The 18911-nt window shown below is 34.3% G+C and overlaps 1 protein-coding gene across 11 annotated transcripts in view; it reads left to right on the top strand.

The window, feature by feature from the left end:
- The window catches only part of polybromo (protein), a 159867-nt gene that overhangs the window by 48166 nt on the left and 92790 nt on the right, over positions 1 to 18911 (top strand). For 10 of the 11 annotated variants that reach the window (XR_011331681.1, XM_069823762.1, XM_069823767.1 and 7 more), the window contains exons 8-12: positions 1374 to 1546; positions 5922 to 6034; positions 8613 to 8711; positions 8982 to 9044; positions 11777 to 11941. Coding sequence is in view for 10 of the 11 variants with exons in the window: in XM_069823762.1 (XP_069679863.1) it covers positions 1374 to 1546; positions 5922 to 6034; positions 8613 to 8711; positions 8982 to 9044; positions 11777 to 11941 (613 nt within the window). In the remaining variant the exon portion in view is untranslated. The remainder of the gene's footprint in view (positions 1 to 1373; positions 1547 to 5921; positions 6035 to 8612; positions 8712 to 8981; positions 9045 to 11776; positions 11942 to 18911) is intronic. The other variant, XM_069823761.1, reaches the window with a different exon arrangement.

The raw sequence follows: 18911 nt of genomic DNA, 5'->3' as shown, positions 1-18911 counted from the left end.
TACGTTGACATTTATATTTCAAGTCAACTGCTATTATACAAGGAGTGCACTCAGCTGAGTGACTAATGGCCAGGATTCTGCAGTAAAGTGCACAGCAATCTGTACAGAATAATGCGCTGCTAGCTAGACGAATTTACTAAAGATGTTATTAATTGGTCCAACAGAATATCTGTTATTGTGACAATTAATATTTGAGGAGAAAAATTCGCTCCAGCGCCGGGGATCAAGCCCGGGTCTTTGGTTCTACGTACCAAGCGCTCTGACCACTGATCTATGCCGAATTCAATCCACAACACTGGATCGAACCTTCCTCCTACAGTGTTGTTTCCCTTTTTGTGGCCTGACTCCAAGTTGGGCATATACGTTGACGTTTAAATTTCAAGTCAACTGCCTTTATACAGGGAGCGCACTCAGCAACTGTTATTACTGCTCTTGTTACTACTGTTATTACTTTCATTATTACTACTAATATTACTATTATTACTACAGTACTATTATTATTATTGCTCTTATTACTACTATTATTATTACTACTATTATTGCAACTCATATTACTACTGTTATTACTATTATTATTATTATTATAATTATTATTATATCTGATAGCGGGTACTTAACTGTTCGTCATTCACCCATATGAAGCCAGTCATGTAGACCACTTTACCAAAGAGTTGTTGCCCAAGGTGCGACATTGGAGGCTGCTCTATGCTAAAACTGCGATGAGATGAGAATAATGGAGATTTATTGGGTTGCCATAAGGGAGCCGAAGCTCTTAAAAAAACTCTTGTGTTACCTAGAGCATGAGTTTACCCAACACTTGGGATCGAATCCAGGTCCACAGGATTATGAGTCATTGCTCTAGCCACTGGACTGCCATGGCTTTATTATTATTATTATTATTATTATTATTATTATTATTATTATTATTATTATTATTGTTATCATTACCATTATCATTATTATAACTCTGTAGTGCTCGGGAAAAGTGACACAAGTCAGTTTCCACAAACCTTTTTTGATAATTTATTGACAACTTACGGAACATCTGTTCCCTTGGAAAAAAAATACATAGGTATTCCTCCCATTACAATAATTCATACAGAAAAAAATCAAATCGACATAAACCAGTGTAAGTTGTCAATAAATTATCAAAAAAAGTTTGTGAAAACTGACTTCTGTCACTTTTCCCAAGCACTGCAGAACTGTGGTCCCAGTCACAGACTGACAGACTGTACCCTAAAAATAATTTTCTTGGTTTACTGAAAATATTTATTTCTATGAAAAACTTTTCACTTCAGTCTTTTTTTTTACATTCACTTATACTCACATATGCAAGTAATAAAAAAATATGTACAGAAATTGTTTTATTGTAGGAATAAACGTATGAGGGGTGTCCAGTCATTGTCTGCAATTACAGCAGCATTACGTGATGAAGAAGAAGAATCGGATGATGGAGGCCCTATGGATGAAGACACAGCTGTTGAGGATGCTGATAATCCTAGGTGGCAGCTCTTTGAAACAGTGAAGAACACCACAAATAACCAAGGTACAGTCTGATTGTTAATGTGAATTTACTTTGAACTATTCATGTGCATTGTTGGTAGGCTACATAGATTTTTATTGTCCCATTTTATGTAATCAACATCATTATCATCTGCCTTCACATATTAGAACCTTGTGGAGCTGTTATACACATTCAGAGTTTGTGTTTCATTTACAGAATAATTTTCTTTAAGTTCATATTGTAGTCTCTTATTAATCTTTGTAATTATAGCTGCTTTCAGTTACAGTAATATAATTGCATTATTTTTATTACTGACTAGCCATACCCATGTGCTGTGCTGCATTTGTTACCAGAAATATTCAGATTACAGTTTTATTATTAGTAAAAGGATAAATCATTTATGTTCCGTGGACAAAAAATGAAATTAATACATAGTATAAAATTAGCACTTTATGTGGACTAAATAAAGTTTAAGTAGGACTATAGAGTACTGTGGCTCACTCAAATACGTAATTAAGTACTGTAATAAATATGTTTTGGCAATATATCAAGTTTTCTGTGCATAAGGATCTGTTTTAGTCATACCGTATTGCGCATTTGTCCTCAGTCCTTGTGTCATTCTGAAGTTATCGTAATGGTATATAGTCTACTTCCATCTAGAAGAGCTACACTTTCCAATGGTGAAAGAATAATTCAAATCGGTTAAGTATCTTCTAAGATTACTTCATACAAACACACATACACTCTCTTTACATATTAATACAATATTGATAAACATTTATATGCATATAGATTACAGTGATATCCATATAACAGTAGTGTTAATTGAACATCTTCCGTTTGTTGTGCAAGGCCGTCTTAAATAAATGCAGAGTCATTTGTTTTCACTTCATTGTATTAGTCTGATTGAGGTGGCACTTATATAAAAAGCATTGTTATTTTAAAACTCATATATTTCGTTAAATATCAGTCCTGTCAAAATTGTGCATAGAATAAAACTTGTTGGAAACATTTTTTAAAGAAACTTTTGTAATATAATAGTTTTCTAAAAAAATCAATAATAAGAGAGATATTTCGATTTACTGATATCAGGCCTCCTTTTAAAGAAAATATTTTAAATGCCATATAGCCTAAATTTTAAGTGGGATCCAACGTAATTTATATACCAGTTTTCATAGAAATCGGTTTGACCAGTATCGCGAGAAAAGGTAACAAACATACAGACCATATACATACAAACAAACAAAAATAAAAAAAATGCGATTTTTGGTCTCAGGAAAGCTAATTATATATGTTTACATCGATTATTATTGCAAAAGCGAAAATTACCAGAAAAATTTAGGTTACAGTTTTATAATATATAGTTTTATAGTGTAGATAAATTAAAATTGTAAATTTCTTATTGCTCACAAATTTGATAGTAGGGTCATTCCATACAAAAAAGTATGTTTTTGAACCATGATGTCTCAAAAGTTAAAAATATTGTAGTAGGTTATTTTGTATCTTCTAAATATGAATTTCAAGGAATACTATATTTATATCTTTCATAGTTTGGCAGCAATCAGAATTTAAAATATTGGTTTAACAAAGAACACAGTTTCATTCATTGAAGTTTTTTTACTATGTAAAGAAAGATGAAAAAATGATTTCAATGCAATTCGAAAAAGGAGAGCCTTCTTTATAAATGCACTTAAAATGAAAAAAATATATAATTTTTAAAATAGTTGTCCACCATAAAATAATTTTAAAAAATATAGAACACAAAATGAAATTCATTTTTGCAGACGAAAAAACATGTATTTAATTCTTTAGGGTATATTGATTCCACTGTGAAAATTTCAGAATGGTGACTTAAATATCATGTCGGTTTTTAAAATAACTCACCAGAACAAAAGAGCTCAGCAGGTAGGCTCTCCCATTGTACAGAATGTTGTGCTATCAAAGTCAGGGAGACGGATGTTTGAGATTACTCATCATTACAAAGTCTCGCGAACGCCGCAACTGCCACACATAGCAAGCGATTTTCAACTGTCGGAACAAAAATTAATAATTTTATTAATTTAATTATTCACAGGTTTTTGAGATAAAGTGATAAAACTTGGGAAATGGATTAGAAATAAGATATTCTTTAATATGAATGAAATTCGGATGAATTTAATTTGTTGCATTCAAATATAAAACTATTTCTTTTTTTCATTTAGGTGTTTTTATGAGCATGCCTTAATATTATTCGGATTAGTCTTTAAGATATTAAAATATGGTTATTCATGTTTACAATGGCGTCTGTTTAGTTTTGATGACACTTCATATAGGGTGTCTAGAATATCTTAAATGATGGCTAACATGTAACTGCCAGCCATTTTTCAGTCATCTGTATGACTAAAATATTAATTATATGGTGATCATAGTTGGCAGTTTAATTTATTTTCATAATAACATTATTATATTAAAAGCCCAAAAAAATTCATGACATCACTGGCGTATTCTTAAAAAATGTTGTATGGAATGACTCAGTAATAAAAAAAGTGCTAAATATACTGAGACATAATATTACAAGCTGTGTCTTGTATATTCTCTTAACTTCTCTTTTATACTATAACTTTATATCTGAATAGTATTAAAAATAGAAATGGGTTAAATATTATCTTTCAAGTTGAATTCAGTTTCAATGTGTTTAAATTACATTTACAAGACAGTGAGGTACCTACTGAATAATACACATATTGGCAAAAAATTCGCATGGCTTTTTGGTTTACTGCACAGACGTTGATAAGATTATGACTGTAATAGGAAGTGATTAAAAGCATTAGTATCTCAAAAGTTGTAATTAGTGCCTCTCCATCATAAAAATGTAATTTATTGGTTTTATTGTTTACATTTATGTGTTGCAACTTCACAATCAGAAATAACAGTTTGTGTAACACGATGAAAGAGTAATGGAACGGAGAAAAATTCTCTCTGGCGCCGGGATTTGAACCCGGGTTTTCAGCTCTACGTGCTGATGCTTTATCCACTAAGCCACACCGGATACCACCCCGGCGTTGGACAGAATCGTCTCAGATTAAGCTCCAACTCTTGGGTTCCCTCTAGTGGCCGCCCTCTGCACTACCTCATAGATGTCTATGAACGTAGGACCGAAGCCCACACATGTGCTGAGGTGCACTCATTATGAGTGACTAGTTGGCCGGGATCCGACGGAATAAGCGCCGTCTTAAATCACGAAATGATTTACGCATATCATATATGTTATTTTAATGTGTTATTTTATGTGTTAATATGTTATTTTATGATATTTTCCTGTAGATATTCTGCGTTATCATACGATGAAAGAGTAATGGAACGGAGAAAAATTCTCTCCGGCGCCAGGATTTGAACCCAGGTTTTCAGCTCTACATGCTGATGCTTTATCCACTAAGCCACACCGGATACCACCCCGGCGTCGGACAGAATCGTCTCAGATTAAGCTCCAACTCTTGGGTTCTCTCTAGTGGCTGCCCTCTGCACTACATCATAGATGTCTATGAACGTAGGACTGAAGCCCACACATGTGCTGAGGTGCACTCGTTATGAGTGACTAGTTGGCCGGGATCCGACGGAATAAGCACCATCTTAAATTACGAAGTGATTTACACTTATCATATATGTTATTTTAATGTACCGAAGTACATATGATATTTTCCTGCAGATATTCTGCGTTATCATACGATGAAAGAGTAATGGAACAGAGAAAAGAGTAATGGTGTGGCTTAGTGGATAAAGCATCAGCACGTAGAGCTGAAAACCCGGGTTCAAATCCCGCCACCGGAGAGAATTTTTCTCCGTTCCATTACTCTTTCATCGTATGATAACGCAGAATATCTGCAGGAAAATATCATATGTACTTCGGTACATTAAAATAACATATATGATATGCGTAAATCACTTTGTGATTTAAAACGGCGCTTATTCCGTCGGATCCCGGCCAACTAGTCAGTCATAACGAGTGCACCTCAGCACATGTGTGGGCTTCAGTCCTACGTTCATAGACATCTATGACGTAGTGCAGAGGGCAGCCACTAGAGGGAACCCAAGAGTTGGAGCTTAATCTGAGACGATTCTGTCTGACGCCGGGGTGGTATCCGGTGTGGCTTGGTGGTATCCAGTGTGGCTTAATGGATAAAGCATCAGCACGTAGAGCTGAAAACCCGGGTTCAAATCCCGGCACCGTAGAGAATTTTTCTCCGTTCCATTACTCTTTCATCGTATGATAACGTAGAATATCTGCAGGAAAATATCATATGTACTTCGGTACATTAAAATAACAGTTTGTGTAATGCTTTTTAGTAGCTGAATTGTAAGTGTAGAAGTGTCTAAAATTTTAGAACTGGAAACAAGTGAAAACTTGTATAACCACAATTCATACCATACTTTTTTTTAGGGCATCTCCTAAGTGAACCATTTTGGAAGTTACCATCTAAGAGATACTATCCTGATTATTACAAAGAGATCAAGAATCCTGTGTCTTTGTCACAGATCAGGAATAAACTTAAGGTCAGTATTGTGCTACTGGTTTTCAAAAGTAAATACAGAAGTTATTTGCTGTTGCTTTTCAATGACATCAGGAGTTCTTATTATTTTCTTGATTAAAGAAAGGTATTTTTTAAGCCCAAAAACATTGTGGATAAGAATGCAGTTGGTTTAGTGAGTGATTCATTTTATCCTATTGGTTCACTTACAGCTTAATTATTAGGTGACAAGTCCACACCTGTGGAGTAACGGTTAGCGCGTCTGGCTGCGAAACCAGGTGGTCCAGGTTCGATTCCTGGTCGGAGCAAGTTACCTGGTTGGGGTTTTTTCCGGGGTTTTCCCTCAACCCAATATGAGCAAATGCTGGGTAACTTTCGGTGCTGAACCCTGGACTCATTTCACTGGCATTATCACCATCTCATTCAGATGCTAAATAACCTAAGCTGTTGATAAAGCATTGTAAAATAACCTACTAAAAAAAATATTAGGTGACAAGTCTCTTACATGTTTCTGACTAAAATTCGTAATTGCAGAGCAGCACGATTTCTTTCAGTGACGATTGAATTGCTGTTGTTAATCTATGAGTATTGTTCCGAAATTAATGCCTCCTATTTATTTTCATCGAAACTACAACAGAGAACATAATAACACAGTTAAATACAGCAAGATTTCAGCTGCATATAGTTATTTTTCCACGTAGTCACCACCATTTGTTAATGCATTTTTGCCAGCGATGATCAAGAGCCTGCATGCTGGGCTCGTAAAAATCCAACAGAGGCAAGCCATTTTATTACAGCTGTGATGGCAGCATCCTTCCTGGAAAATGTTGCCCACGTAGTCTATCTTTCATAGGCTCAAAGGAATGGAAGTCTAAAGGCTCTAATTCCAGACTATATTGTGGATGTGGTAGAGCAGTTAGCTAAATTTTGCAACATGCTCTGTAATCTCGATACTGATGTGGATCATGACCTTATCGTGTTGCGAGCGAAATGTTCTTCTCTGTCCTGACTCTGGAATTCAGGCTTTCAGCGTAGCCAGCATTCAGAATTGACAGTTTCTCCAGGCTCGAGGGCATCCAAAAGAATCACACCCAGCTATCCCAAAAGGCTATCATTTTCGCCACTGTTGAAATGCACTACCCACTGCTTCACTATGCTCACACCCACTGTATCATCTCCTTACACCTTCAGCAAGCATCAATGGCTGTCAGTGGGTGCAATTTGTTCAGCAGTCAGCAATTCAGTACCACATCTCTGTTTTTTACGCACATCTATGTCAAATGCCATTTTGGTAGACCTGCTGCCACTATTTGTCACACGACAACCAAACTAACAGGACATTAGCATGAAGGTTTAACCTTTACTGCAGCACTTACATCTAGCTCAGACAAAAAAAATAGGAGGCATTAATTTTGGAACGACCCCCATACTTGTTCTATTGTCATTATATTACCTTTGTGTTAGCAGAATACCTCTGCATGCAAATTAATCAGTAAATAAAGAGACGTCGTGCACAACACAGGACAAATTCAGACTGTTACTCTGGGAATGAAGAAGAGGAAGAGAATTGTTTTAAGCAAAGTCATTCATGTGTTCAGTGAATAGCAGCCATCATCACTGTCCATAAAATAATATTAATTGTTATGTAACTTCTTAAGAAGCAAATGCTGCTTTCACTGCTGCTTAACCAAAATTATTGCAACTGACAGTATGTCAATTGATATTTATTATGTAATATATCACAATAATTTTAAGATATCACATTTATTGTAAATAGGTTTATCTAGATCTGTTCAGAATTAGGTACAGAGACAGTATTATGACATGAGGTGAGAAAATGGTGGGTGACTTGTGGCCCACTGCTAGCATGGTTTCCGGCAAGCGCGTAACCATTTCTCTGGCATTTCTACAGTACATAACAGTACTAACAATAAATGTTCAATAATTTGGACTTATCGTGCTCATTGCTGAAAATGGCCCCCATTTGACTTCTGACATCTTCTGATAAACAAAATTTTCTTCTGTAAAAACACTACGTTTTCTGTTTGATTTTCGATTGTTCACTGAGTGTGTTTCTTTAAATCTTTTAACGTGTCTTCTAGGTAATTGTTTTGGCAGAAGGCAGTCTGTTTGGAAACTTTGTTCGAAATTTACATCTTGTTTTCTCACACGACCTTCTGCCTTTTATGTATGTATTATACATATACACACGTTCACACAGTGAGAATTTGTTGGTAGGCATTACCTAAATACACAGTAATCACTAAACTTTATACACTAACTTTGTACGCTTGAAGAATCACGACTTGTGATTACAGTGAATGCCATATGGCGACTGAGGATCTACTACGCCGTACCTCTAACAGTCCGCGCATCACAGACCATGCAGGGAGCAGGTCACCAGTAACCCACCGTTTTCTCGCCTCACGTCATAATAATGTGTTTGTACAAAATGTATAAACATGATGCTTTCAGTGCAATACCTCTAATGTAGTACTTGAGAATTAAATTAATACTTGTTAAATCTACTGTATTTAGATTTTGATAAACATCATTGAAGGAAATTCTATAGTAGTTATATTATTTGACTTGTATTTTTTTAGCGTGGTGATTATGGTACAGTGAGTGAAGTTGCTGGAGACATGAACATCATGTTTGAGAATGCAAAGAAATATAACCGTCCTGACTCACGTCTTTATAAGGTAAGAACATACTTTGCAGGAACTGTTATTTTTCTTGCTTTTCATTGAAGTCTACTGTCTGATGACTATTTTTTTATGTAGTACAAAAAGTATTTTCCTCCCCTTTTGTTATGTCTGTAAACATTGGGCTTGGTGAGTTTTATCAGTTCATATTCCCATTGTATATAGTTCAGGGTGACACACGACGTGTTATTCTTCATACAATTTGTGTTGTTGCAGAGAGGCAATTCGTTTTAATCTTCCATATGTTGATAATTGTGTTGTGTACAGGATGCAGTCAAGCTGCAGAAGATCATGCAGACCAAGGTGCAGGAACTGCTCGACTTCGATCAGGTAAAGCGTGTAAATTTTACTGACTTCAAGCTCATTAATTGACATGGCTGTTGCAATGTATGTATAATGTTCTACTTAAATTGCTTCTTGAAATTGTCTGTTGTGGAAATTAGTATAAAGTCACAGGATGTTAAAAATACGAATGCTAAGTTGCAAACATAAAATACGACAGAGAGTGAGAGAAAAAGTTATATAATCTCAGGAAACTGTTACATTTTCTTTCTACTGTGTGTATCTAGAAATAGCACAAAATAGAAGTATTAAATTCACTTCTATAGAGAAATCTAATAATATTAAAATTTATTATACAGTGTTTATTTGGCTTTCTTTCCTACCATATTCAGTTACAATCATTGTCAGCATAAGCTGCAGGTTATCTGAAATCTTAGTTTTATGTTTGGGAAAGAACTAATTTTGTGTTTTTTGTAATCCCACATATATGCAGTATTATCATGTTGCTATGCAATAGACCTCTTTAAGTCTTTTATTTTTAAGAGGGAAAGAAGAAATTATACATAGTGAAATTTACAGAACAGTTAGCAAAATTTGTAAACAAACATTATATACATATAGGTAATGACAAATAGTGTATTACAGTACTTTTTACTGTCTTCTGAATTCTATATGAATTTTTCATATAATTTTGTTCCACCATATTCCATCAAGTTCCATAAAAAGAAAGCTGAAGGAATTAATAATAAAACATTTACCTGAAATGGTGTAGCATTATTACTAGTTGACTTCCGATAAAGTTGCCAATATGCTAATCTTACAACTATATAACAATTGAACGGTGTTTACATGGTTTCTTGTATACCTAAAGTTCATCTCCCATCAATCACTGTGATTATTTATAGTTGCTTATTGAGAATATGAACGTGTAGTGAGTTATAATTTAAAGACTAGGTATATGTAAGAGAAAGTGAATAATCAGCAGATCAATAAATTCAATTCTGTATTAAATTGCTGACAAATTACATTAGTAAACAGAGAACTCGGTGAACTTAATTAAGCCACCAGTATAGATTAAGGCTGGGTGCACACAGAATCAGACGTGGTACAGCGAGGTGAGATGCTACGTTTTGCTTTACAACGCCTTGCAACAGCTTAAAACTGTCTGCTCGCGACAACTGATTTGCTGGCTGTGTGGGTTTGGAAAACTAGCCTAGACTATAAAATGGCGTCAATGAAAAAGGACTATCTATATGAAAAATTCTATTGTATTTGATTATTATTTCCTAAGGACGCCTAATATGACTAAAAATCTATATGATTGATAGAGTCTTAAAATTAAATACTACTAATGCATTGCACAAACGCCATTTTGTATGTTTATGACTACTTCACGACGCACAATAAAGAAAAATAAGATATTAAATCAATAATGAGTGATAGTATAGAGCACAGAATTAGGCTTACTACAAATTATTATTATTATTATTATTATTATTATTATTATTATTATTCACGTGGTACTTTCATCTCATTTGCAATTTCTCACATATTTTTAGAAACCACATTATTGTCGTGATATTGTTTCAAAGATTGTACAGAATATATCTTTCCTGTACTAAAACAACTAATTTGTCTGCATCGAGCTCCATTGTGAATAATGTGCACTACACAGTAATAGTGTTTGTAGATAGTGAAAGCGTGCAATCATAGCTACTACTAACGCATGCACAGTACACTACAGCTATCAGACTGTTTCCTCGCGACGAACTTCAAGCAGTAATTCGATGTTGTCTCTCTGTGTCTCCTTGTGTCTGTTCGCGACCGTTGCGCCGCGTCTGATTCTGTGTGCATCACATCATAAGAAATCAATGGGAGACAAATACTAACAGACAAAATGTCATGCCGCATCGCGTCTGATTCTGTGTGTACCCGGCCTAAGCCACTTTCCTGCTGATCCGGAGTTGTGCTCGGGTGCAGGTTCAATTCCCACTAGAGCTGATTACCTAGTTGGGTATTTTCCGAGGTTTTCCCCAACCATAAGGCAAATGTCAGGAAATCTATGGCGAATCCTCAGCCTCATCTCGCTATCACCAATCTCATCAATGCTAAATAACCTAGTATTTGATACAGCGTCATTAAATAATCAACAAGAAAGTACTTAAGTTAGAATTATTTTGCCAGGTACAGCAATTGACTTCAGTAAATTGTGCACATCCTATTTGGAAAATAGTGTTTGGCGAATTTCATTACTTTCTGATGCCTACTGTGTATCTTTCACTTATGTCAACATAACCTTCATTTAACAACTGTACCATACAATAAAAAGGACGATGACATCACCAACAGTGATGAAAATAGTCATGATAGCAACCATGAAGTTGAGAGCATGACTCTGTATTAAGGCTAGGGTAGCATTGACAGTAACAGTGAAATGATAATGATGACGACCATGATGAGGATGCAATAGTCACGACACTGTTGCTGATGCTAATAAAGCCAAACATGAGATATTCTTTATTTCTTTGGTAAGTAGGAAGTGTATTCTCACTCTCTCTCTCTCTTTTTCGTTCAGTCTCTCTCTTTCTACTTTCCTCTTTTGAAATGTTTAATTTGTGTGGAAGTTTTTAACAAGAAATCTTTCATTATGTATTTTTAATTGAAAGAACTCTTAATTGAGGTTCATTTCATAGAGTTGTTTTTCTGCTATTACGTATGGAATATGCTAATACCATGTTTTGCGGTTGAACATGTATAAGAATGATGATATTGTTTTGCAGGAATCTGAAAGTGAAGAGGAATCTGAAGATCGTAGTACACGTTGTCGACGCAGCCGTGGCCGAAACACAGGAGGCAATAGTACACCCCGAAATTCTCGCTTCCGAGAGGAGCCACCATTGAAGAAGAGGCTCCATGCTCTCGCCAAATGTTTAATTGACTACGTGGTGAGATAATTGTCGACACATTCGCGTACTGAGTGTTGCTTGTTATTATTTACTTTGGGATGGAAATGGTCTTCTTTAATTTGCTAGTAGCTCAGTAATTTGTCCCTTTTTTCTTTTCTTGATTCTCTTGAGAATGAATGCATGCTTGTGTATGCATGTATAATAATTCTTTAATTATCATTTCTTATTAACTGCAGAAGCTATTGAGAGACAATTTAATCATGGTAATAGACAAAGGGGGAAAGCTGGAATGGGAATAGTATGGGAAGTTGAAGTAAACTTCAATTTCCTTTGCCATCATTCCACCATTTCTCTGTTAGTCATAATCTTCATTCTTATATGCTTTGTCGTCACTCTTTGTGCAAAATAGATTCATTGTCACCTCCTGGTGTATAGAGGGCAGGATCTAATATGGCATTGTAATCTATGGCTTTGACATGTGCTCCAGATGAACATAATAGCAAGTGATCTTCATATTATATATGTACCACTGAGATGAGAATTAACCAGTAAATAAAACCCTTGCATTGTATGTGCTATTAACAAATTCAGATGTCCTTTTGAGTTGCGTTAAACATACATAATTAAAACAGTCTGTTGAAATGAGAACATGCTCGGAAAAACGGACAAACCCACACTTTTTCAAAATGGGAAAAAGTTGAGTTTTGTAAATGAGGCTGAAAAAAATACTAGTAATGATCTTTATCCATATTTGTGAACATGAGATTCAAGCAGACAGTATAAATATATATATTTTACAAAAAGTTCTTTATTATATCCCTAAACACGAAATCTTAAATAATAAAGAAACAACAATTCTTTGAGAACTTCTTTCAACATTCACAAAATCCAATTGCTGCATAAAAATATTTTTGTTCACTATTAACTCTAAAATATTTATTACATCTTTCAACTAGCCTTTAATTAACATGTCATACTAGGTTTAATACAATTTTTCAAATATTATTTTGGCTAGAAAAGTGTGAGCAGAAGACATTTAACAATAGTCAGTGTTATCAAAAAATGACTCATGTTAATGTTCTCTGATTCTGAGGCAGAAGATGTAAGGGTTCTCTAATAGCTATGATATATTGGTGGAACATAATTAAGCAGTTCCTGTAAATCTTTGAGTTTGACAGGATTCATAGGTCTTGTACCATCATATTCAGGGGAAAATATCACACAGCTAACATTTCCTTCTTCTATTTCCGTCATTGTTACTGTTTACATGCTAAGATCATGATAATATCTTTGAAAAATATTGGAGTGCAAGAGGTTCAAATGACTATTGTCAAACGCATTAGAAAACAACAACAACATGATGCTAAGTTCAGTGCACCAACATAAACATTGTTCAAACACCACAGCTGACGTCATTATTTATTAGTTTCTTAAAATTCGTGCATTATATGAGTAATATCATGTTAATGCTTTATTCTGTAAAACCTGTAATGTAGTCCTGACTTCAAACTTTATAAAAGTTGTTTATTTTGTTTTTTTAATTTAGATTATATTGGTTATCCTGCTTATCAAATAGTTGTGCTACTCTCCACTAGAGACCAGGTGTGATGTAGTGGTTGGTTAGCCCATTCTTGCCATTACAGAAAACGTCTTTCAAGAAATGCAAGAACTTCTACTTGCTGAATTATACCTAATATGATGGTTTGAGCATAGCCCAATGTAAGAAATGGTAGTTCTCATAATCGACAACATATGGCAGCACTTATCTCGAAACTTTCAATTTTGAGGGTTGGCCCATTTTTCCGAGCATGTCTTCAAATGTATTTTTAATCTCTTCAGACAGAGAACAATATATACACAGTTGAAGAATATTGAATTACGAAACTTCTTTTTTAAATAGCACCTTTTACTTGAAGGATATCACAGTCACGATCAGAACCAAATATATATATAATATTTTTTATTTTAGTAGGTTATTTTACGACACTTTATCAACATCTTAGGTTATTTAGCATCTGAATGAGATGAAAATGATAATGCTGGTGAAATGAGTCCGAGGTTCAGCACCGAAAGTTACGCAGCATTTGCTCATATTGGGTTGAGGGAAAACTGGAAAAAACCTCAACCAGGTAACTTGCCCTGATCAGGAATTGAATGGCTAGACACACTAACCGTTACTCCACAGGTGTGACTTATATATAATATATATATTATCTCCCTCTCCCCTCCCTCCCTCTCTCATCAGAAACACTATTTAAAGAAAGTCATCCCCAAATATTCAGACACATTTCAGACTTCCTGGAGGCTATTTAGTAACTGAGGTAATAGTGTTTGAAAATGTTGTCCATTACAATAACTGCTCATTGGGAATTTAGAAAAGATTTGTTAGATATTTTGAGTGTTTATTTAATTTTTGGTTACTATTCTAACAAAATCTCTTTCATAAGACCATTCTTATTATCAGCATAGAATGTTTATATGGATTCAGATATTGTGTGCAGGGGTGTATGCATGCGTGTGTGTTTTTTTTATTTTTTAGTACACGTACAGTCCAAAATATTGCATAAAAAATCCTTAAAAACGCATGTTTATACATAAAAATAAATGTTATATATGTCTTTCTTTTCTGCATGATCTATTTATTCGTCTAAGCACAGTGCCCAGCATTCAGCTCTCTTTTTGTAGGAGGTTTTGTAAGAATTTTGAAGAATATATTTTAGGCACTGCAGCTACCAAGCCAGATACATATATATTATGTACGCCAAATGGATCTTGATGCGAATTGTCTTCATTGAAGTGTGAGTTTCAGGGTGTCATACAGCTAAAAAATTCAGAAGATACAAGATCATATGAATAGGGAGTGTGTCTTACATCACATACTTATCAAAAATCAGTTAGTCCACTTGTGAATCAAAATTACTGTTATCAATATCAGTTAGTCACATGATAAATTAATTTTAGTCACTTGTTAAATCAACTTCTCTTTTCCACATCTCTTGATTTCATCCAGCACAATGAGTATGACCCTTACTTGGAAATAGGCTCTTTTAAATTTGAAACTGTCCATAGTTTTATCTATCTTGGCTCTGAAATTAACAACAAAATAATGTTAGTTCTGAAATAAAAAAACGAATATTATCTGCCAATAGATGCTTTTATGGTCTTACAAGACATATGAAATCTCAAATTATATTTAGGAATACAAAAATTATGATGTATAAAATTCTTATAAGGTCTGTAGTGTCTTACGCATCTGAGACTTGGCCATTGTCGAAGTCAGATGCGACATTATTATGTACATTTGAAAGAAAGATTCTTAGGCAAACCTTTGGACCAGTTAGAGAAAACGGAACATGGAGAAGAAGATATAATTTCGAACTGTACAGATTATGAGCCGGACATTGTTAAATTTATAAAAATAAGAAGATTGGATTGGGCCGGGCATGTTGTGAGAATGCAAGATGATAGGGTTGCGAAGAGAGTTTTTAAATTTATTCCGATGAAAAGAAGGAAGATTGGGAGACCGAGATTGAGATGGGAAGACTGCGTGATGGATGATATCAAGACTTTGGGTTTTAGAAATTGGAGAAGTTTGGCATTGGATAGGGAGGAATGGCGAAAACTTCTGAAGAAGGCCAGGGCCCATGAAGGGCTGTCGTGCCGTTGATGATGATGATGACAATGAGTATGATTTTCCTATGCACTCACAATGCATCTGCTGCACGTTGTGTAACCTACTTTACACAAAGTATTAGACCATAATTTCTTGCCTTTGTAACATGTAGAAGAGTCCTGCGCAATTTGTTTACTATCTTCTTCTAGGTACTTTTCCATTTCTATTCAATGACGTTATTTTACATTTTATTATAAATAATATTAATAAAATTCACAAATTAAAAAATTTAGTCTTTTCGTGCACTGAGACACTGTCAGATTACTTTCACCATTAAATCGATTATTAACTGGCGTAAAAGCTGTGTAAAGACATTGTTCCAAATATGATTTCAAATCTGGGTTAAGCTTTACTGTTGTATAAGTGTTATGAACAGAAAAGTCCATAGAAACTGGATTGTTTGTAAACAGTACAGAATAAATTTGCAGGAATTGAAAGCAAGTTGTAAGAAAACCTTACTGTGAAGATAGAGAAGTCTCTCGCATCTTAATTGACAGAATTTTATTTCTCATATTTTTCTTCCCTTTGAAGACAGTGATGGAAGGGCCACTTTAGCTGTCTTTGCCTAAACTTTCTTTATCAGCTAAAGTCATTATAAATTCATCATTGGATCTCAACACGTTTTCTCTTTTTAACTGTTACTTTTTTTTTTTTTTTTTTCTTTTTTTTTTTTAAGATTAGCACAGGTTGTGATGAATTTTTGCACGTTATTTCGTAAAAGTATGCTGAGAACTTCCGTTAGGACTTATTAATCATTGTTTTATGCTTTTGCAAATAGACGAAATTACAAATGCTGAATTGAAATGAAGGGAAAATTTTAATAGTTTGATACTCACTAGTTTGAACAGAAACAGCATTCTATGAGTGGCTAAATACATGCACGGTTCTTGATATTTCTATGCTTTGCTTCATCTGCACTTACTTCTTTAAGTAATTTCCATCCATACTGTTAATACATGCATGATAATTATACAATTTTCACTGAGACTGAGACATATTTTCAGTCATCAAATCTGGGACATATGTCCATTTGTGAAACACTTGCATTTGATTCAAAATATGGTCCTTAGTATGGTGCTGATGTAGCTACCTATGTACCAGGTCTTCCTTGCAATTACATCTTCAAAACTGATTCAGAAAGACCATTACTTCAGAAATAATTATCTACATAAAATATTAACAATAAATTCATCAACACTTTCACAAAAAATTCATAAAAAGCATTGTTGTATTAGTTGGTGGCATAAATTATAATATTCAGTGGAAATTCTATGGCAGAAGAAAAGATCAACCAAGTCTGGATATGACAATATAGGTAAAACAGCATCATTTCACATATTAGTCGTACTTTTACATAAGTAACAGATTTAACTCTTCATTTCATAATGGCAAAGAATAGGATGGGTCAGTGTCTTCTTATTCTGAGTGGATTATTAATGGGTTATAAATTTCAATTTTGGTAGATAAATATTTCCATTATGTTCCTTACACATCCTTCTTTTCACAAAGTATTCTTATATCCTTTCTTCAATAAAAATCACGGTTGATGGAAGATAGTTACGAAACAAAGCTTTAAAATAAATCTTTCACTTATGCAACTCATTTTTAATTTCTGTAGTACATGACTTTTAAGCTCTACTAGCATAATTCACTTCTTGAAGAAATTTTCTTGTGTATAATTATAGGATTTTACTTTTATTGCTGTATTTTGATTTCGTAAGTGTAGTATTTAGTCATAGTAATACTAAACTGTTATAAAGCGTTTCTGTAAAGTTCTCCAGTTTTGTAGCATTTTTTTATTATTGTTCAGTTGATAAGTACACATCATCAGTTACTTCTTGATGCAAGCTGTAATTGTGGTAGAAATATAAAAAGAAATGCATGAATAAAAACTATATTTATAAAATATGCTAGATTTGAAAGATACGAGAGAAAATCAAAAAGTAACGCACAACAATTTTTTTACAAAATACTCTTTCAGTTAGGACATTCAAAGTTGGCAGATAGTTAGTTTCAATCTTGCGCTACAGACAGCAATGGTTTGATCAGGTGTCACCCTGGCACAACAAGCAGTAACTATTGAGTAAAGATGGCGTGTGTGCTAGCATTATCTGCTTGTGAAGAGCAGTGAGATGTAGTCCATTTTTCATGGGTAAAACGTCAAAATCCGAGTGAAATCCACAGGGAAATGTTGGGGGTGTATAGTGCTGATTGTCTGGACCATAGCAACATCTCCAGGTGGTGCAGGTTCTTCTAAGAGGGCCATCGATGAAGCACATTCTAGCGGAACAGTGACTGCTGCAACACCACCCAATGTCAAGAGGCATTGAGGTGGCAATCATCCACCCTACAGTCCCGACTTTGCACCATCTAACTTTCACGTCTTCGGACCAATGAAGAAATTCCTAGGAGGCCAATGTTTGGATGAAAAAGTGAAATTTGTCGTGCACAGGTGACTATACGCCAGAAACAGAGTTTTATGAACGAGTGTTCTGAATCTGGTGTCATGATTGGAGAAATGTGTTGAGAGACTGTTCATTTGTTGAAAATATGTAAAACCTGTAGCTCTCTTGTGCAATATTTCCTTTTGCTTTCTTATTAAATACATTGCCACAAAAAATTGTGCGTTACTTTTCGATCCTCCTATGTACATTATTGTATTATGGCTAATAATGACTTTGTATAAAAATATTACAGTAGTTGTATGTTATGATAGAATTCAAATCTCCTGATGTTTTGAATTAGTCGTCAAATCTCCTGTTGTTTTGAATTAACCAGTAATGATTGTGGTATTGCAATCTTAAGGTAATTTTTATAAGCATAATAGTTGTAGATGATATATTACTTTTCATCAGTTCTTTTTTCTACATATACTGAAAATACTCTTTTCATTCATTTCCTTTGTTCATTTTGATGTTCAATATGCTAGTTGTTTTTAAAAATGAAGCTTATTCACGTAACTCACATATTAGAAACTGACCAATTGGAAACATTTCTGGATGTTGCTTGCATTTGGTAAAAGTTCATGTTCCCTTTATCAACAGGGACTTTTTAAAGATAAAATAATGTAGTAATTGTGGAATGAGAATTGCAAAGAAAACCAAAGTGCCTCACAGTCACTTTGTCTACTAAAAAATCTTGTAGGATCTCCCCAAGAAAAATTGCATTTCTTTTTATGAAAGCTGTAAGCTCAATGGGCTGTGGTTGAGTCTCATTGTGAAGATAGAAGTGAACTTATTAAAACAATTAAATACATACCGGTAATACAGTAAAACTTCTTTTTGACGAATCTCTAGGAGACTAATTAATTTTTTTCCTCAAATCCGGATTTTTCTT

This window comes from Periplaneta americana, chromosome 4 (genome assembly GCF_040183065.1).
Source record: "Periplaneta americana isolate PAMFEO1 chromosome 4, P.americana_PAMFEO1_priV1, whole genome shotgun sequence".
Taxonomy (NCBI): domain Eukaryota; kingdom Metazoa; phylum Arthropoda; class Insecta; order Blattodea; family Blattidae; genus Periplaneta; species Periplaneta americana.
Note: the sequence above shows the minus strand (reverse complement) of the source record. Positions and strands in the feature narration are given on the sequence as shown.